A 22,083-nucleotide genomic window follows, 5' to 3' on the forward strand; every position below is an offset into this window, starting at 1 on the left:
TGCTATCTCACTTGTTTCCTTTAAATTAGCACACTCACTGCAAATATTTTTTCAAATAAACTTTTCTACTACTCTCTCAACTTACACAAACCATATTGGAATTTTAATTGGTACCATTAGATGCAGCCACCTGGGGTGTCTTATAGATTCTAATAATACTCTTGGTCTTCCCGGGTAAGAAGAACGAAAGTCCTTTATTGCTGCCCTTTAACTTCGGCGATAATCTTTATCAACCTGTTCATTCACCCATTATTTACCAAATCTTTACTTATGTCCTGTTATATTCCACAACAGATGAGGTTTTACAGATCCCATGTTAGATTAATATCCACATTTTTTACATTATTTTGTTTTGCTTACATGAACAAGATCTCTTTTTTTCACACATTACAGCTGCTTGTTACTGATGGTCACGGTAGTTACGCTCTAGGCACGACAGTAGTCAAAATCAACGGACTTTTGTGAATTTCCTCTGGAGCCCGTTTTCTGAAACCCAGATTAGGCCTTAGACCACTCGGGCTGCTGTAACACAATGCCAGAGACTGGACGGCTGGGAAAGGACAGAAGGTCCTGCTCGCAGCTCTGGGAGTCTGGGGTCGAGGTGCTGCCGGTTTGGCGTCTGGCGAGGGCCCTCCTCCCCCTTCACGGTCTTCTTGCTGTGTCCTCGCGTGGTGGAGGCCCGAGGGAGCTCTGTGGGGTCTTGTTCATCTGGGCACCACCCTCACGACCTGAGCGCCTCCCAAAGGCCCATCTCCTGACACCACCTCCCTGGGGATTAGGGTCTCCTCAGGTGAACTTTGAGGGGGACACACACTCAGACCACAGCACACTGATCTCTCAGCCAGTTTCTCTGACTGTCTGACTTACACAGAGTACCCATGAGTTGCCAGTTTTCTCTATTCCTTTCCAATGTTCATTCCCACTTGTTTAAGGTCACCACAGGTGGTCAGCACGGCCAATACTGTGCTGCACAGAAGGGGGACGGGAGGCACCGAATCCCTTCCTGCTTATTTCTCCTTTCCATTCGTTCCATCGGTAATGAATATCACTTTGTATCAAATGACCCTATCATGTATGCTGACATGTGGTGGACTCTGGCTTGGCTAATAGCCCTTCTCACAAACAACCTTTCAGGCAGATACCACCCTATCTGTTAAGAAAATAAGAGTCACAGTTTGGTTTTTCCCTTAAATTCCTTATAATCAGGAGAATATACTTCAGAGAAAGTAGTCAAAATAATTTACCACCACTGTGCACTTAAAAAAACAACCAACCAGACTGAGTTATATAATTTAACAGGGAAGGAAGAAAGATGGTCTATTTATTGTTTGACTACATTGGTATCACTCACCTTAACACAAATTCTCATATTTAATAATCCAAAAAAGATAACTACTTATAGCTGTATATCAAAACTGTACTAAAAACGGCCAACTTCGATGGAAACTTTTTTTTTTTTTTTTTTTTGGCTGTGCGGCATGCAGGACCTTAGTTCCCCGACCAGGGACCGAACCTGCGCCCCCTGCAGTGGAAGCACGGGGACTTAACCACTGGACCACCAGGGAAGTCCCTGAAGGAAACATTTTTAATGCATTCATTTCCTCGTTCCCTCGCATACATCAAGCACCAGGCTGGGTGCGGGGTGTACAGTGGGCAACAAGGCAGTAAACTTACACACGAGTGTGGGGGCTGAGAAACTTTTTCTGTGAAGGGCCACGTAACAACTTTATAGGCTCTGGAGGGCAGGCTGTCTCCGTTGCCAGCTACTCAGCTCTGTTGTTATACAGCAAAAACAGAGACAACAGGAAACTAATGAACATAACTGTGTTCAAATAAAACTTTATTGACAAAACAGGTGGTGGGCCACATTTGGCCCATGGGCTCTAGTCCGCCAAGCCCTGCTCTAGTGGGGATCAGTAAACTATTAACAGCAATCTCAATACCACGCGGGAAACGCAAGGGCAGCGGCAGCAAAGGTTGCTACGGGCACGTGATCTAAGAGCATCAACAAGGGCCTCTGGGAGGGGCAACAAGGCCAACCCACCACTCATTTTTCTCAAATTCAGCAATTAAAGTAGTTTTTAACAATGGGTCACCAGTATAAAACAACTTAAAAGCGCATTCTGAAAATGTAAAATATATTCAACTATGTAAGAACTGCTCCACTACAGAGGATTCTCTTCTGGTTACTGACAAGAAATTATAGCACAAGCACATCTGAAAGCTTACCTTGTGTGACTGTTTTGAGAACAATTAAAGTCGAAAAAAATCTCAGTGGTAAACTGGAGCTCTTAAAGAAAGCAGCTGTCTTTGGTTTACTCTCCACAGAATGCTCCAAAGAATTACCCTGAAGGCCCTTGGTCACTACTCCTTTGAATATGTCTTCACCCAGTCGCCTCAATGTTGACGTCATAGTCGAATGCTGTTAAAAACACGTACTGTCTTAGTACACTTACTCATGTTCAGAAAATATGTATTTTAAATACTACAATCCAATATATGAACTAAAAATAAGCCAATCTTTTGCTAACTAAAAACAGATCAAATGGAGCTGAAAATATGCAAGACTGGAAAGCAGTAATTTCATAATCAACTTTAAAAAATTATTTATACTACATATTCCTCTAAAAGAAATGGGTACAACTAAGAAATGAGAAACAGTAATTTCCAAAGAATTAAATTAGGAGAAGCACTATGACAAAATTCCATTTCAAAACATCTAAGAGCAGATCGTGAGAGATCTCTGGCACAGAGCAGCCAAAGAAACAAGGGGAGGCTTGTGGGGTCTGTGCTGCCCGCCTCCACCACTGCCGGTGAAGAGCCCAGCATCCCCCAGTGCCCGCTCACACGCGATCATCTAGCGCCTCGCTGCTTCACAGCCCAGTCAGATGGTAAATGTCACCACGATTGCAATACATTTTATCCATTTCAGAAGAAAAAAATGCTGGGTTAGAATCACGGACAATTCTCAGGGCGAATCAACTCAAACAAGAAAATGAGCAAAACAGAAATGATGGCATATTAACTCCCTCTAAAACAACACAGGCTCTGATGGTTTTCCACAAACGCGGTAAGAAGCCAACACAGGAAAAGCGTTCAACCTGCTGCAGACGGGAGTGCCGAAGCCACACTCAGAAATAACTGAAAATTCCCTTTGTTATAAACCCATATCACTGACTTTTGTAACGGCTTCCCCCATCTTCTGGGGATTTCTGACCCATCTGTACCCAGATAAGCACTGATCTTGCAATGTGGATAAAAAGCATCAGCTCTAGAATTTCTGCACATAAAATCAGAGACAGATATACTGAGATTTTATGAGTGTCAGAGGCCAAATGATTTGGTGGTGAGTCGCACAAGCAGTGCCATCTAATTCACATATATTATCAATAAGCTTTTTGATATCATTAGGAAGAGATAATACATTTGTGCTTTAAAGCCTCAGTGTGAAAAGGTAACAGAAGAAAATATTTCAAAATCCTACTCAGAATAATGCATTAGGAAGACAGGATTAAGGGAATTTTGCTTATGTCTAAAAATAAGCTTCTTGTTTTCTTAAACGTGTGTTGATACTACTTCCCTCTAAGTGGAAACAGAAGAGAAACCAAAGTCTCTGCTGAAGAACGTGGTGTCTCACGCATCTGTGCTCAGTGCGGCCCAGGACCCGCCTACGGGGGTCGCTCGTCTCAGAACTTCAACCATATTTTGTAGGACAGGTTGCCTTCTCTACTATAAGGCAAAAAACATGTCAAAAACAACTTTGACCCCCCCCCCCCGCCAGGTTAACAAATTTTTTTTAATAGAAAATAAGATTTCTGGCCACAAGACTGAGCAGGTATTACCTCCCCCCAGTCTTCCTGCTCTGAAGACAACTAAACCCCCTGGACATTGTACAGAAAACAAACACCAGATGACTGAAAGGCGGACAGAAGAAAGCAGGCTGGCTGGGGCCCCAAACACCCAATACGGCTTCAGACTTCCCAGATCTGGAGCCGAAAAAGCGGCCACCAAAGGATAGAGAATGCCCACCCTAACGCCAAGCGCTGATCTCTGGCCACAGGGCGGGAAAGGGCAGACCTGCGAGACAAAAAACGTGCAGACAAAACTGCGCTCCAGCCAAACACCACAGAACAGCCCGTGGCCCAGCCCCCCAAAGCCAGCAAGGTCGTCAGGAAGGCGGGGACTCCCACCCCCGCCAGGCGGAACGGCAGCGTCAGCGGAGGCCACGTGGGAGCAGTGAGGCGCCCCCAGCCCCACCCCGGGTAGGGAGGGGCCCAGACCCCGCCCCCCCACCGCCTCCCATGGCCACACAGGCTGGCGGGGAACCAGGGCTTTGACTGAGGAGGCCCCTCGTCTGCAGAGCAGCGCCAGCCAGGCGAGACAAAATGTTTACTAACATCCGGAGTCTCGTGACACAGTGCCGGGATGTCCAGTTTCCAACAGAGAATCACTAGTCACACCAGAAGGACCTCAAACTGAATGAAAAAGGAAAACCAGTACTTGCCAACACCAACATGACAAACACGCTAGAGGAGCTGTGACGAAATGAGAAATTATAGACATTTTTGAAACAAATGAAAAAAACAGAAAATCTCATCAAAGAAAAAGAAAGTCTAACCAAAGAAAATGTAAAGAACCAAACAGAAATTTCCTGACTGAAAACACGACGACCAAAACTAACCCCTCAGTGAACAGCCTGAACAGCAGAACAGAGAGAACAGAGGGAAGAGTCAGCTAAGTGGGAAATACAACAACAGAGATTACCCAATCTGAGCAGAAAGGAGAACAAAATAAGAGACTCAAGAAGCTGAGGGACCGTCACAAAAGCTGTGACAGCAACGACAATCAGAGCCCTGAAAGGAGCAGAAAGCCAAGCAGGGCCAAAGGAACAGCTGAAGGGACGGCGGCTGGAAGCCATCTGCAGAGGCTGAGGCAGCTGAGCAAGCCCCAAGGAGGACAGACCCAGAGATCAAGGAGACACAGCGCAGCCAAGCTCATGAAAACTGAAGAAAGGGAACAAAACCAAAAGCAGTGTCAGAGAAATGAACATATACGGGAAAGCAATTCAAATTGCAGCAGACTTAACAGAAACCACAGAAACTGACTAAAAGGAATTGGCACAACATTTTTCAAACGCTGCAAGAAGAGAACTGTCATGCCCAAATCTGATATCCAGTGAAAATATGCTTTAGAAATGATGGGGAAATCAGAGCATTCTAAGATGAAGGAAAAGCTTCTGCACAGCAACGGAAACTGTAAACAAGATGAAAAGACAACCCTCAGAATGTGAGAAAATATTTGCAAACGAAGCAACCCACAAGGGATTAACCTCCAAAATATATAGACAGCTCAGCAACTCAATAGCAAAAAAACAAACAACCCAATCAAAAAATGGACAGAAGATGTGAATAGACATTTCTCCAAAGAAGACATACAGATGGCCAAAAGACACACGAAAAGATGCCCAACATCGTTAATTATTAGAGAAATGCAAATCAAAACTACAATGAGGTATCACGTCACACCGGTCAAAATGACCATCCTCAAAAAATCTACAAACAATAAATGCTGGAGAGGGTGTGGAGAAAAGGGAACCCTCTAACACTGTTGGTGGGAATGTAAATTGGTACAGCCACTGTGGAGAACAGTATGGAGGTTCCTTAAAAAACTAAAAATAGAGCTACCATATGACCCAGCAATCCCACTACTGGGTATATATCCCGAGAAAACCACAATTCAAAAAGACACATGCACCCCAGTCTTCACTGCAGCACTATCTACAATAGCCAGCACATGGAAACAACCTAAATGCCCACTGACAGAAGAATGGATAAAGAAGATGTGGTGCATATATACACAATGGAATACTGCTCAGCCATAAAAAGGGATGAAATAATGCCATTTGTAACAACATGGGTGGACCTGGAGATCACCACACTACGTGAAGTAAGTCAGACAAAGAAGAACAAATATCATGTGGAATCTAAAAAAAAAAATGGTTGCCAAAGGGGAAAGGCTGGGGGAATAAACTGGGAGTTTGGGATTAGCATATACACACTACTACATATAAAACAGATAAACAATAAGGACCTACTGTATAGCACAGGGAACTCTGCTCAATATTCTGTAATAACCTAAATGGGAAAAGAATTTTAAAAGGAACAGATACATGTATACGTAGAACTGAATCACTATGCTGTACACATGACAATAACACAACACTGTCAATCAACTATACTCCAACATAAAATAAAAATTACATTAAAAAAAAAAAAAAGAAAAGACAGTTTGTCATCAGACTGCCTAAGGGAAGTTCTCCAAATAGGAGAGACGGAAGAAGGAGCCTTGAGACATCGGGAAGGAAGAGCACGGTGAGCTCAAACACAGGTGAGCAGACAGACTTCCCTGCTTATCTTGAGGCATGTTCGACAGCTGAAGCAAAAGTGGTAACACTGTCCAGTGTTAGATTTGTCCTCAAGAAAACTACTTTACCAGAGCCTAACCTACTGGAGTTTTATCGGAGTCCAATCAGCCTAGGGGAAGGGAAATGACACCCAACTCCAGTGAACTCTACACTCCTGCCCCACCTCAGGGGCAGAAGACCCGAGAAGCACCTGTGAAGTTCACAGGCCAGGGACACGCGCTCCCTGGAAGACTGAGACCTGCTCACACAGCCAGAGCACTCCCCTCCACACACCTGCCACCACAGCACTGAAGGCCTATCTGCAGCAGCTCCAGGGCCCAGTGCAGCACGTCCAGGTAGCAAGGAAGACACTAGGCACACAAAAGGCAAAGCACAGTTTGAAAAGCCAGAGCAAGCAACAGAATCAGACCCGAATACGGTAGGAATGCTGGAATAATCAGCCTGGGAATTTGAAACAACTATGATTAACATGCCAAGAGCTCTAATGGAAAAAGGAGACAACACAAAAGAACAGATGGATAAAATAGGCAGAGAGATGAAATTCTGAGAAAGAACCAAAAGGAACACTAGAGATGAAAACCACTGAGAATGGAGAAGAGCTTTGCTGGGCTCATTAGTGGAATCTACGGGGCTCCAGAAACAACCTCTGAGCTTGATGATACCTTCTACAGAAACTTCAGAAACTAAAAAGCAAAGAGAGGGACTTCCCTGGTGGCGCAGTGGTTGAGAATCTGCCTGCCAATGCAGGGGACATAGGTTCGAGCCCTGGTCCGGGAAGATCCCACATGCTGCGGAGCAACTAAGCCCGTGTGCCACAACTACTGAGCCTGTGCTCTAGAGCCCGCGAGCCACAACTACTGAGCCCGTGTGCCACAACTACAGAAGCTCACGCGCCCAGAGCCTGTGCTCCGCAATGAGAGAAGCCACCGCAATAAGAAGCCCGTGCACCGCAACGAAGAGCAGACACTGCTCACCGCAACTAGAGAAAGCGCGTGCAGCAACTAAGACTCAACGCAGCCACCCCTGCCAAAAAAAAAAAAAAAAGCAAAGAGAAAAAAAAAAAGACTGAAGAAATGGAACAGACTATACAAAAATTATGGGACAACTACAAAAGGTGTGACATACAGGTAAGGGGAATACCAGAAGGAAAAGAGAAAAAGAAACAGAATACTTGAAGCAATAATGACTTGAGAATCTCCCTCAAATTAATGTCAGAAACAAAAACACAGAACCAGGAAGCTCAGAGAACACCAACTAGGATAAGTAGCAAAAGAAAAAATAAAACAAAACACTACACCAAAGTGTAACATAAACTACAGAAAATAAAAGCTAGGGACTTCGCTGGTGATGCAGTGGTTAAGACTCTGCACTTCCACCGCAGGGGGCACAGATTCAATCCCAGGTGGGGGAAGTAAGATCCCGAATGTCGCGCAGCTGGAAAAAAGAAAGAAAAGAAAAGCTAATGAAAAGAATCCTAATAGAAGCCAGAGGAGAAAACAGCTCACCTATAGCAGAGCAAAGATAAGAATTACATCGAGGTTCTCTTCAAAAACCACATAAGCACGAAGAGAGCAGAAGGAAATATCTAAACTGTTGAGGGAAAAAACCCCGCCAACTTAGAATTCTATATACTGCAAAATTATCCACCAGAAATGAAGCGGAAATAAAGATTTTCTCAGATCAACAAAAACTGAAGGAATTTGTTACCAGTAGACCTGTCTTGCAAGAAATACTAACAAAAATTCTTTAGAGAGAAGGAGATTATATATCTTGGGAAACTTGGATGTACATAAAGTAAGAGCATTAGGGAAGGAAGAAGTGCAGGTAAAATAAAAACACTTATTTTTCTTATTCTTAATTGGTCTAACAGATAAGAGTTTGTTGAAAATAATAGCAACAATGTATTTGATTATGTATGCATGTGTGTGTTTATATGTGCATGTGTGTATAACATATATACACACGTGTGTGTGCTTATGTATAGGGGTAATGAATGACAGCAATGATACAAAGGAATAAAACACAGAAGGAAAGAATTAGGAATATTTTGTTCTAATAAGGTACTCAACCACTAAAAAAAGTTAAAAAAGTAGTACAATTGACATGCTAAAAAGGATGGAAAGTAGACTATCATATGTCCAGTTAAAGCCACAAAAGAAAGGAAAAGAGTAGAAGAACAAAGAACAATGTCAACAAACAGAAAACTGACACCTTGGGTAAATATTAACCGAACAGTATCAATAATCACTCTAAATAACAACAGTCAAAACACACCAAATACAAGAGACTGTAACAGAAGATCCCTATACACTGTGTACAAGAAACCCACTTGAAATCTAAAGACACATACAGATTAAAAGTATTCAACAAATGGATAAAGAAAGATACACCATGCTGACAGTAATCACAAGGAAGCTGAACAGCTTTGAGATCTTACTTTCAGACAAAACAGGCTTCGGAGCAGGGAAAGTTACCAGGGACAGGAGGGGCATCACATAGTGATGAATGGGTCAATTCTCCAAGAGGGTGTAACAACACCTTGGGCACGGTGATCACTTTTTAGATACAACACCAAAGGCACGATCCGTGACAAATAACTGATAGGCTGGACTTATGCAAAAGTGTGTGCAAAAGACACATCTGATACAAGACTGTTATCCAAATATACAAAGAATTCTAAAAACTCAGCAATAAGAGAATACACAACCCAATCAGGAAGTGCACAAAGGACCTGGACACCTCACCAAAGAAGATGTACAGACGTCAGGCAAACATAAGATGCTCCACATCATACGTCATCAGGGAGACGCAAATTAAAACCACGTGAGATACTGCTACACACTATTAGAAGGGCCAAAACCCAGAACACAAACAACACTGAGTGCCGGCGAGGATGCGAAGCAACAGGAACTCTCATCACTGCTGGTGGGAATGCAGAATAGCGCAGCCACTTTGGAAGACAGCTTGTAGTTGCTTAAAACAAAAAAAAGAGTATATTCTTACCATACTATCCAATAATCATGCTCCTTGATATTTACCCAAAGGAGTTGAAAACTTATATCCACACAGAAACCTGCACATGGATGTGACAGCAACTTTATTCATAATTGCCAAAACTTGGAAGCAACCAACATATCTGTCAGTAGGTGATGGACAGATAAACTGTGGTCTATCCAGGCAATGGGATATTATTCAGGGCTAAAAAGAAAAGGGTTATCAAGCCATGAAAAGACAGGGAGGAACCTTAAACACATATGACTAGGTGAAAGAAGCCAATCTGAAAAGGGTACACACTGGATGGTTCCAGCTCTATGACATTCTGGAAAAGGCAAAACTCTGCAGACAGTAAATGGACTGGTGGTTTCCAGGAGTCAGGGGTTGGGGGAAGGCAAGAATAGGCACAACACAGAGGATTTTTAGGGCAAACGATTTTTTGTATCAAATTATTCTGTACAATGACGGTTACATGCCCTGATACATCTGTCAAAACCCAAAGAACGTACAACACCGAGACTGACCCTGATGTGAACCTCACACTGTGGGTGATGATGACGTGCACGTGCAGGACCATCGACTGTGACAAAGGTCCCATCTGGTGGGACGCTGGTAGTGAGGAGGCTGTGCACGTGTGGGGCAGGGGTTTACGGAAACCCTCTGTGCTCCATTTCGCTGTGAACCTAAATTCGCTCTAAAAAATAAAGTCTATATATTAAAAAAGCAACATAAGAAACCTTCATGGTGATGAAACTGTTCTGTTACCTTGACTATAGCCATGTCAGTATCATGGTTGTGGTACTGCAACTAGTTTTGGAGTATGTCACCTTTGCGGGAATGGAAACAAGTGATCGCTCTATTATTTCTTATGAATACAAGTGAATCTACAACTATCTCAAAATAAAAAGCTTAATTTTTAAAAAAGTACTTGCAATTAGACAATTGTTAAAACTAAAATGTTAAAAACCCATCAGTAAATGTTGACCAAACGAACGGGAGAGTGGCAAGAATGCTACTTTTCACTAGAAAGTGGGTGCAGGCTGGCAGTGCACACAGAGTGGTGCTGGGTGGTGATCTGAAGACAAGAACAGAGTACAAATTATCTGAAGAAAAATGAGAAGACTCTTCTGGAAGGAAGATAAAACAAAGTTTCACTCAATTCTGCGAGTCTAGCCTTTTGCGGCTGAAAGCAAGCATTCAGCCAACCTTTCTCAGAAACCATCACATGAACAGCAAAGTCAACAGTGACATTAACCGACCAGATAATTTATATAACTTTGGTGAGACACACAGTTAAGGTCAACTGTGTGTATATTATGTATGTGCTTGCACGTGTGCGCGCACACACATGCTCACGTACTCACTCACGTGCGCCACGAATATTTAGGAAATCCTCAGAAAGCCATTTTCCCTAAACCTCAGCCATCCCACTACTTAACCACCAGTCCTGCACTCAGCAGGTTAGCCGTGTGCTTCCTGAGCTCCACAGGACCAAGAGTAAGCTACCCGAGCACTAATCTGTTTTTCTCCATTTTTAACCAAATGAAAGCTGTAACAGCATTTATCAATACTAACTGGGAAAGTAACATTTTACAAACCTACTACAACTCATAGCACAATTGGTTATATATGCACGTCATATTTGGATTAAATAACCCTTACATGAGCTGGTAACACCTAGCCTTCATTTTATAAGATGCTGGAATAATTTTCCCTCTTTGATTAGGTTATCCTAATAATCACTGTTCCATTTAGCTAGTGTGTGTTTACCGGCATAAAGACAAAAAACCAATTTCTGTTACCTTCAGAAGAATATGAAAAACTATAAAATAAATAATGAGGCGGGGGGGGGGAGCAGTTGGTTTCAACAATAACCTAACACAATGAAACTCCTTATTACACAATTCTGAAACTCAAAAACAATGTTACACCTTGAATCCGATCTACAGCATTGAGAAATAGGATAGTAAAAGGGGAAAGAAGAGAAAGTGGTGAACAAAGCAAGGGAGGTGAGGAAAAGTCCCAAAGCAGAACAGGACGTGTGGGGAAAGCTGTGAGAGAGTAAGATCAAGAGCAAAAGGGTTTTACTTGCAGACAGACTCCCGTTCACCAATGACCTGTGTTCCCGCATCGAGCTGCCTTAGAGACCAATATATAAACTTTACAAAAGGCTCGTGAAGCTTGGCATTCACAAAAGGCATCCACTGTAGCTGCTCTGTCATCACAGGCAAAAGCTAAAGATAAAATGATGGAAAATACAAACACACACTATTTTTAGAAGCCTGAAATCAATTACCACAATTTTCCAAAAATGATCTTTTTCCAAAAGAAAAAAAAGAATTCTCTAACAAAAAATCTTCACTTTAAAACCGTATGTAACACAATAAGGAAATATGTGTTTGAAACATTACATATCTATTCCCTTGACCCAGCAATGGCACATCTAGGATTTTAAGATTAACCTATAAAAACACACTCTGAATCTTAAATGGTTAAATAAACTTATGGTGCATATATAACCATTAAAAATGATAATGGCATCTATATTTATTGCCTTGGCATATTCTGAGGTTATAAAAGCAGGTTACAAAAAGTGTAATAAGATTCCACTTACATAAAATATGTCTGTATGAATTTATATTGAAAAAGAGATAAGATATTTTTTAGAAATATTAACAGTGAGATTTCAGTAACTGGAGTGATATTTACTTTCCTCTTTATATGTCTGTCTTTCATAAATATCTTAATTAATGTCAACTTATAAAAATAATGCAAATCTTTAAAAAAGGTATTTATGAACGCTGCTTCAACAGTATGTCATTTTGCTGAAAGATTAAGACCATAGCGGTACATTCTAGTTCTGTGAAAAATGCCAGTGGTAGTTTGATAGGGATTGCATTGAATCTGTAGATTGCTTTGGGTAGTAGAGTCATTCTCACAATGTTGATTCTTCCAATCCAAGAACATGGTATATCTCTCCATCTACTTGTATCATCTTTAATTTATTTCATCAGTCTTATAATTTTCTGCGTACAGGTCTTTTGTCTCCTTAGGTAGGTTTATTCCTAGGTATTTTATTCTTCTTGTTGCAATGGTAAATGGGAGTGTTTCCTTAATTTCTCTTTCAGATTTTTCATCATTAGTGTATAGGAATGCTAGAGATTTCTGTGCATTAATTTTGTGTCCTGCTACTTTACCAAATTCGTTGATTAGCTCTAGTAGTTTTCTGGTGGCATCTTCAGGATTCTCTATGTATATAGTATCATGTCATCTGCAAACAGTGACAGCTTTACTTCTTCTTTTCCGATTTGGATTCCTTTTTTTTCTTTTCCTTCTCTGATTGCTGTGGCTAAAACTTCCAGAACTATGTTGAATAATAGTGGTGAGAGTGGGGAACCTCATCTTGTTCCTGATCTTAGTGGAAATGGTTTCAGTTTTTCACCATTGAGGACGATGCTGGCTGTGGGTTTGTCATATATGGCCTTTATTATGTTGAGGAAAGTTCCCCCTATGCCTACTTTCTGCAGGGTTTTTAAATTGAGTTATTTGTAGTGAGGTTGATGGACCTAGAGTCTGTCATACAGAGTGAAGTAAGTCAGAAAGAGAAAGACAAATACCACAGGCTAACACATATATATGGAATCTAAGGGGGAAAAAATGTCATGAAGAACCTAGGGTAAGACGGGAATAAAGACACAGACCTACTAGAGAATAGACTTGAGGATATGGGGAGGGGGAAGGGTAAGCTGTGACAAAGTGAGAGAGTGGCATGGACATATATACACTACCAAACGTAAAACAGGTAGCTAGTGGGAAGCAGCTGCATAGCACAGGGAGATCAGCTCGGTGCTTTGTGACCACCTAGAGGGGTGGGATAGGGAGGGTGGGAGGGAGGGAGACGCAAGAGGGAAGAGATATGGGAACATATGTATATGTATAACTGAGTCACTCTGTTATAAAGCAGAAACTAGCACACCACTGTAAAGCAATTATACTCCAATAAAGATGTAAAAAAAACATGCCAAGAAAAGAATGTTTGAAAAAAATTAATAAAAGCTAGGATATAGAACCATATGTAATTGGACCCCAGATGTGATAAATAAGGTATAAAGATAAACCTCTGAGTCTGGAAGGACATATATGACCTACGCACTCCTCCGGAAACACCCCACCCTGGCTTCTGTGTCACCAACTTCTCCCGCGACACCCAGCTCTCCCCTACTTCTCGCGCCACTACCATTCTCTCCTGCTGGCTGGTCCTCATTCACCTGACCATTAAATACCGGAGTTCCTCGACTCAGCGCTAGCCAGTCCGGACTCACAACCCCCACGTCCACACGCCCAGCTCAGGCCTCTCCGCAGAGCCCCAGCCCCCAGAGCCACACCTACACCCACACCCACACCCACACACGCACTCCAGTGTCTGCAACTCAACTCGTCTAAAACTACCTTACCAACAGTGGAAGCTCAAACCCAGATCTCGTGTAGTATTTCCTACTTGCAGTGAACGCGACCAACGTTCATCCCGGTGCAAAGTCAGGAGCCTGGGTGCCAACCCTGAGAGCCCACCTTTTATACGGGATCCATCACCAGTCTCGTCAATCTTCCCCCCTAAACATTCTCTAGATGGCCCATTTCCAGCTCACAGCCACACTGTCCTTCCCCTGAACCACCTGCGTTTCCTAAGTGTCCTCCAGACCCACTCTTGCATCTCTTCGACCCTCTTGCCGCATCACAGAAGACACGACCCTTTCAAAGCATAAACCTGACGCTATTTTCTCCTGAAAGCTCTTCATTAATTTCCTCCTAGTCTTAGTTATTTTCTAGAATGAAATTTCAAGCAAAACTGAAAACTTACAGACACCCGAAATTGAGTACTTTTGTGGATGAACAGAATTTGATAACCACCTACTCTGTTAAGGTCATAATCACAGGAACATTTTGTATTCTTAATTCCACCACCCTTAAATTACAGTATTTAAAACTGGTAAGGAAGGAAAGTCTTCCGTTGCAGAGAGAAATCTTTCAACTGGGACCACACATAGGTATACAAGATAAAGTACACAGAACTATGTATAAAGTGCTTCTGTCACAAACAAGGTACATAACACGAGGAAGCACGCAGGAAAATCAGAAGTGTGAGATATTCAGTAAGTTCGCCAGGTTACCAGCATGAAGCTGGGGAGGGGAAGCGAGGGGAGGGGGAGGAGGCAGGCGGAGTGTCCCAGGTCTAAGGACCCAGGGGACGCCAGGAGCAAGAGCGCCTCCTGCGGACCTGGTGTCTTTCCCGCCTTTCACGGCGGCGGTGGTGAATTTGCTGGTAATCGTTTTAGTGAGATATAATTCACACACCATACGAGTCACCCATGTAAAGGGTACAACTCAGTGATTTTCAGTATATTCAGCGAGCTGTGAAACCATCGTGAGAATCCGTTTGAGAACATTTCCATCACCCTCCCCCCCAAGAACCCCAACCGTTAGCAGGCATCTCAGCATCCTGTCCTCACAACCACTCGGCTACTTTCTCTACACTGATTTACACGGTTCCAGGATTTTCATATAAATGGAATCACACAATATGTGGTCTTTTGTGACTTGCTTCTTTCACTCCCAATATTTTCAAAGTTCACTCACGCTGTAGTATGCATGGATACATCATCCCCTTTTACCACCAAATTATATTCCACAATCTACATACACCATTTTACTGAGCCATCTGTCAGCTGATGGGCATCTGGGTTGTCTCCACGTGTTGGCTATCGTGCGTCATGTTGCCATGAACATTCACGTATGAATCTATGTGCGCACACGTCTGCGTTTCTCTTGAGTACACACCTCAGAGTGGAACAGCTGACTCGTCTGGTAAATCCACGTTTCATCTTCTCAGGAACTGCCAGGCTATTTTCCGAAGTTCCTACTACACCTTTTTACATCTTCACCAGCAGCGCACGAGAGTTCCGATTTCTTCACATCTTGGTCAATGCTTGAGAATCTCTGGCTTTTTTACTTTAGCCATCCCAGGGGGTGTGAAGTGACAAAACAAAGTGACTCGGATTTGCATTCCCCAAATTACTAACGTTGCTGAGCATCGTCGGACACGCTTATCGACCACTTGGGTGAGTGTTAGAGAACCGTCTGTTCAGATGCACTGAGCATTTTCAATTAGGCTGTCTTTAATTACTAAGTTGTAAGGTGTTTTTGTTTAAATACTCAAGATGGAAGTCCCTTATCAGATCTGATTTGAAAAATATTTTTTCCATTCATTGGGTTGCCTTTGACTCTCAAGATAGTATAGTTTGAAGCATAAAAGTTTAAAAAAATGTTTTGACTCAAACTTCACTTTTTTTTTTTTTTTTTTTTTGCGGTACGCGGGCCTCTCACTGTTGTGGCCCCTCCCATTGCGGAGCACAGGCTCCGGACGCGCAGGCTCAGCGGCCATGGCTCACGGGCCCAGCCGCTCCGTGGCATGTGGGATCTTCCCGGACCGGGGCACGAACCCGCGTCCCCCGCATTGGCAGGCGGACTCTCAACCACTGCGCCACCAGGGAAGCCCCCTCTTCCTCATCTTCAAAGCCACTGAGGATGCAAGGATGCACCGAGTGTCTCACCTACTCTTCTGCCTCTTTCGTCTGGCCTGAAGTGCGCACGTGATGACTGGACCCACCCAGATCATCCTGATTAATCTCTGCTCCAGGGTCAGCTGATTAGTAACCTTAACTTACTTTTTCCTTGTAAACGTGACACACTGACAGGTTCCAGGGCTTAGGTTATGAACGTCTCCGGGGCCATTATCCTGCCTAGCACAAAAAGCATTTAGAAGAAACTTTTTAGGTAAGGATGAAAACCGGAAATAATTTCCTCAAATGAAACCCTGGCCTGTATTTATTAATTCGTTAAACCAAACAAACAACTTTAGATATCCACTCTTCAGGGTTCTAATGTATTTCTTGTAGAATGCAACCGTCAACCTCTAATGACAATTTATACTGACTGAAAATCCTGAGTATCAACATCCAAATTAATGTCTGTAATTTAAGAAAATGGTCATTGCTCTTTGTTAATGAGAAGCCCCTTGAAAATACTATTTAACCCTTCATGACAAAAGGCAAAATAAAATTATTTTAGTGGGATTTGGATCCTAAAATGATGTGTATCAGGAATTGTTCCTATCACTGATTATCTGCCTAACTCTGATACACAACTATTTTGCCATTTTTGGAGTAGGTTTTCAATTTCTGGTCTGCCTTTAAAAAGAAATTCCCATCATGTTACAAAAAATATAAGTATGAATTAATTTGAATTAAGTCTGAAATGAATCTTTTTAGAACTGACTATTGGTATAATCAACTTTCTATCAAAAATACTTTCAATATTTTTTCTCTTGTAAAATGTACCACTTTTTCAATTTTCGTGTCTACTGAGTCATATATTTCAAATTAAAAAACAAATCTTCACACACTTCTCCTGAATATCATTTCTCTGAGAAGCAAATGTGGGTAGTGCCTTTTCACCATCCATTCTAGATTCTTCATGTTTCAATTTGCTAAGGTGATGATCTGAAATCCAGTCCATGAAGACAGTTAAAAGTTCATAAGCTTGTCCATTAAGTGGTACCTATATGCAAAAAAACTAAATCAAGCACTTCTTTCAATTCACAGCCTCCTAAAACTTCAAAGGCAAGTTTTAAATTTGGTAGGTGATTATGGCATCATTTATCTAAAACACTAAAACATGTATTGGATGACAAATCTTCTACAAATGAAAGAAATTCCAAATCAAATCTCTCTAATTAATATTAGAAACATGTTAAATGCTGGTTGACAGAAGGGGAGAAACCCACCATAACAAGGAAATTGAAAGAACTGCACCTTGTAACCAAAAGAGAGAATTTTCATTAAAATTCTTTACCCAAGTTTGATAATGGAGAAGAGTAAAATTGGCCTTAACTCAAGAGCATGAGCCACCATAACTAATAGATTTTAACAAATTTAAAGGTCTCAAAAGCCAAACCATTTCCACCATGAAACTTCATATCTTCTTTTTCCTTTACACCGTAACATTCTACAAATAGGGTATGAAAATGTTTCCTGGAAATCCTGTTCTCTGAGAGTCCACCAAAATGGGAGGAAAACAAGAGCAAACTGCCATAAGAAACTATAAATTCAACTAAGCTGATTTCCGTGTTCCTTCAAATCACTTTCAGTCACTTCAATTCAACATTTATCACACATGTTCCTTCAACGGGAGCTACGCTAGATTTAATTTTAGACAGAGAAATACAAAAGCAAATTAATAAAAGGCAAAATTAAGCAGACAGCGATCCACAAAAACAGAATCAGATGAATGAAAACAAAGTTATACTATTCTGACCAAGAGTCACTTTTAACCTTCTCAATTTTCCTCAAATAGGAACTTTTGATGAAAACTGCAATCATCTTGACTAACCTGAGTATAAATCTCCACTTTTTCCAATTTACTTTATTATTTGTTTTTAATTAAAAAATGTTTTTCATGGCACTTCCCTGGTGGTGCAGTGGTTGGGAATCTGCCTGCCAATGCAGGGGACACGGGTTTGAGCCCTGGTCTGGGAAGATCCTACATGCCGCGGAACAACTAAGCCTGTGCGCCACAACTACTGAGCCTGCGTGCCACAACTACTGAAGCCCGCATGCCTAGAGCCTGTGCTCCGCAACAACAGAAGCCACTGCAGTGAGAAGCCTGCACTCCGCAACAAAGAGTAGCCCCTGCTCGCCGCAACTAGAGAAAGCCCGCGCGCAGCAACAAAGACCCAATGCAGCCAAAAATAAACTAATTAATTAAAAAAAAAATTTCTTTTTCACAGCCAGCATCCATGACAGGAAAAAGGAGGCGGGGGAGTTAAATACGATCTTTTCCAACCACTAAACCCTCTGTGCACAGCTGGGGCCTGGTAGAGGTGAGGGCAGGCGGGGCGGCCACAGGCTAGGGCAGCCCCGTTGGGAGCACAACGTGGGGCCCAGGAGGGGTCCCTGCAGGTCAGAAGGGGGCCCTGGGACTGGAGCCCCCGGGAGAGCCATGCGGCCGGTGCTGCCACCCTTGCTGTGATTGCCGTGCTCCTCCTGGACGAGACGCGGAGGCCGGGCCAGCGATGCTGTGGGCTTGGCTCCCTATCCGCCCCACGTTGACAGCCCGCCCCGAGCTGACCTCCCACCGCAGGTGCCGGAGGGGACACAGGCCGGGTCCCCTGTGCTCTCGGCAGCACGGCCCAGAGCCGCGGCACCTCCCTGCTGACACCCTGCAGCACCGCCAAGCGAGGGCCCCGAGAGCTTGGCACAAGCAGCTCCCCCAGGCCTGGCCCTGTGGACGGACGAGGTCCCCGGCCTTCCGTCGATGAGGTCCCGTGCGTGGACCCCTGCGCAGGGCTAGGAGCGCGGTGGCTCCTGCTTGATCCGCGCCGGCCCGTCACAGGCCAGACGTTGCCCGTCCCACGGCAGCTCCTGCCTCTGCTGCTGGGGCTCCCGTTGCCATCCTTAAACAAGGCCATCCGCCCAGTTCACTTTTTGAAAAACTACAGCATTTATCAAAACCACTGAAGCCCAGTGAGGTATCACTACCCACCCACTGGAAAGGTCAAAATAAAAAAGACTGAAAACACCAAATGTTTTTTGGTGCCATAGAACCTGACAGCAAACTTTTTAGCCAAGTTGTCATACACACATTGCTAGCAGGAGTATGAATGGTAAAACCACTTTGGAAAACTGGCAGCTGCCCCCCAAATTAAATATACCTCTACCTTATGACCCAGAAATTCCAGTCTTGGCTATATTTCCAAGAGGAATGAAAATACATGTCCCCAAAAAGCCTTATACATGAATATTCTTAGCAGCTAAACGTTCTGTTTTTGCAAACAAAAGCATATCTGAAATATTATAGCAATACTTTTCTACAAGGAAATTATCACAGTGAATCCTTTCACACTAAGAAGAATGTTTGCTAAAGGGAAAAAAAAATAAGGAAGAGAAAAATGTCCTGGTTTTCCAATGGAGAAATCATATCATGCCTTGTGAGGTTTTGAAACTGGTACTTTTTCCTGTTTTAAACTTTTTGCTTCGTGAGCGGCGTGGGGATTTCCTTTCAATCTCTGTATTGTCATAAACTCATACTTCCTCTGTGACAGTACATCTCCGTGAATTAAAAGAAAATTATATTAAAAGTGAGAAAGTCCAAAGGCAGTCATTTTAAATTTCACTTGTGTCTCAAGAGAAGAGCAGGTACCTTACCTGTAAATTATCTAAACGAGCTTGAACTCTCTTAGCCTGAACCTCCAACTTCCTGTTTTCTTCACTTACTTCATTTAACTAAGGTAGGAAAACATTAGATATTTCAATAGAAACCTCAAGCCGATTTCCTACTGAAGTTTTCCCAGTGTACCATCTTATCTAGTCTGTGTTACCAAGCAACATAACGTAACAGACAGAAGTAGCGTCCATGATTAAAGATCACAGCTAAAACCACCATTTGGTCCTAAAACATTAAGAGCTTCTAAGAAAGTTTACTTCATTCTATGAAAAATGTGCAAGTCTCCTAACATCTTACACGTATGCATTTTAATAGGAAACGTCTTTTAGTTGAACTTTTTATTGAAGTATAATGTATGTACAGAAAAGTGTACCAATCATTAAATATCACCATAACGAATTACTGCGATTGGAGTAAATGTATCTGTTAATTTAGGAAAACTGACATCTTTACCATATTGAGTCTTCTCATCCCTGAACATAACATAGCCTTCAACTTATTTTGGTCCTCTTTAGTTGCTTTTAATTAACATTTTGCACTCCTCAGTATGCATGTTTTATACATGTATAATCTTTCTTTAGATTTATTCCTGGATAGCCAATGCTTTTTGATGCTACTACCCATAGTAGCTTTCAATAAACATTCACTACTTGATTATTGTTGATATACAGAAATACACTTGATATTTTATATACTGAACTTATACCCAAAGATTCTCCTAAATTTGTTTAATAACTTGTCTGTATGCTCACTTGGTTACTTACTACATCTGTGCGTAATCATGTCATCGGAGGATAATTCTTATTTCTTCCTTCCCGACCCTGACTTTCCTCTCCTCACTGCACTGACCAGGACTTCAGCACAAAGTTCAACAAAACAGTAACAGTGAGCACCTTTATCTTGTTCTGATCTCAAGGGAAAAGATTTCAATAACTTACATAAAGTGTGATTCAGAAGTTGGTTTTTTTTTTTTTTTTTTTGTAGGTACTCTATGAGAATTAAGTTCTCTTCTATTACTAGTTATTATCTTTGGGCTCGTGCTGAATTTTAAATCAAGGAATTATACGATTTTTCTCCTTTTATCAGATGATGTGTTAATTTTCAAATGATAAATGACCCTGTATTCCTGGACCAAGTCCATTGAGTTGTACTATACTTTTTGTGTACTTCTGGATTCAATTTGCTGATATTAAAAATTTTTGCATCTGTACTCATGGGAGACTGGCTTGCATTTTTTTTTTCTTGTAATGTTCTTGACAGGTTTCGTTTCAAGGTTATGCTGGCCTCATACAACAAGAAAGGGAGCATTTCTCTTTTTCTGTTTATGTAAATAAGGTACATGATATTTCCTCCTTAAAAGTTAGCCAAAAGTTAGCCAAAAGTTAGTTACTGCTCCTTCTTTGAAGGTAAGGTGTCTTATTTTTCTCTGATTTTATCTTTATCTAAAATCTTCGTGTCTTAAAATAGCGTGCCTATATGGTTTTCCTCAATATTTACCCTGCTTAGGGTTAACAGAATTTCTTAGAATCTACAGGTTGGCATCTTTCACCAGTTTTGGACATCACCTCTTCACATATTACATTTTTGCCTTATTAACTACTTTTGGAACTCCCGTGTTAAACTTCTTCATTATGTCCCACATGCCTCTCTTGTGAATTTTCCAACCTTTCCCCACTCCTATCAATAGGTTCAAACTCGTAATAATGCACACTTCCCGTCTCCACACACTCATCAAACACACGCAAGATTATCAAGGGTTATATCCACCTAAGAGACAGGTATGGGCAACAATGCACCTATACTAGCAGTTAAAGAAACCCTTCTCAAAAAAGAGTGCTCGCCTGAGGCTGTGATGGGAAAAGGCAGTCTCTCCAGGATAAGGAGGCTTCCAGACAACAGTGAGTCAAGTTCACACGCTAATTGTGGGAGGTTAGACCTGATTCAGAGAAGCCAGGTCATCAGGTGAAGTGAGAAATGGGGGACCTAGTTGTCACTGCCAAGGGGAAAGGTCGTAACAAGTAGTGAAGAGCACACAGCTAGCCAAGGGATTCCAGGAGCCCAGTTCTCTCTCAGAGTACGAGCTCACCAACATGTTGGAACCCACGAAGTTCCCCAGCCCAAGGCCTTAACCACTAAAGTGACGAGCTTCACCTGCTTCTGCTCATCTATGCGTCCCTCCCCACGAACACACACAATCACTCTCCTGTCCCTCTTCCACAGAGCCCGTCACTTTCACGTCTTTCAGGCAAAAACTGGCAAAGGGAAGTGAAAAAAAAAAGTACAACTCCTAAGAATTTGGTGCAACTTGAGTATTATTAAGCACGGAGCTAAACCACAGTACTTACAAACGTAAGGGTAGTGCACCGTGACACAGTGGGCGTGAGCTC

General features: G+C 42.3%; 1 protein-coding gene across 7 annotated transcripts in view; it reads right to left on the reverse strand.

Moving 5' to 3' along the window:
- CCDC138 (coiled-coil domain containing 138) overlaps positions 1–22,083 on the reverse strand; it is a 48,388-nt gene that overhangs the window by 15,063 nt on the left and 11,242 nt on the right. For all 7 annotated transcript variants that reach the window (XR_003794868.1, XR_003794867.1, XR_003794866.1 and 4 more), the window contains one exon: positions 2,230–2,422. Coding sequence is in view for 4 of the 7 variants with exons in the window: in XM_029231727.1 (XP_029087560.1) it covers positions 2,230–2,422 (193 nt within the window). In the remaining 3 variants the exon portion in view is untranslated. The remainder of the gene's footprint in view (positions 1–2,229; positions 2,423–22,083) is intronic.

This window comes from Monodon monoceros, unplaced genomic scaffold (genome assembly GCF_005190385.1).
Source record: "Monodon monoceros isolate NGI ecotype Baffin Bay Population unplaced genomic scaffold, NGI_Narwhal_1 Super_Scaffold_19, whole genome shotgun sequence".
In the NCBI taxonomy this organism is placed as follows: domain Eukaryota; kingdom Metazoa; phylum Chordata; class Mammalia; order Artiodactyla; family Monodontidae; genus Monodon; species Monodon monoceros.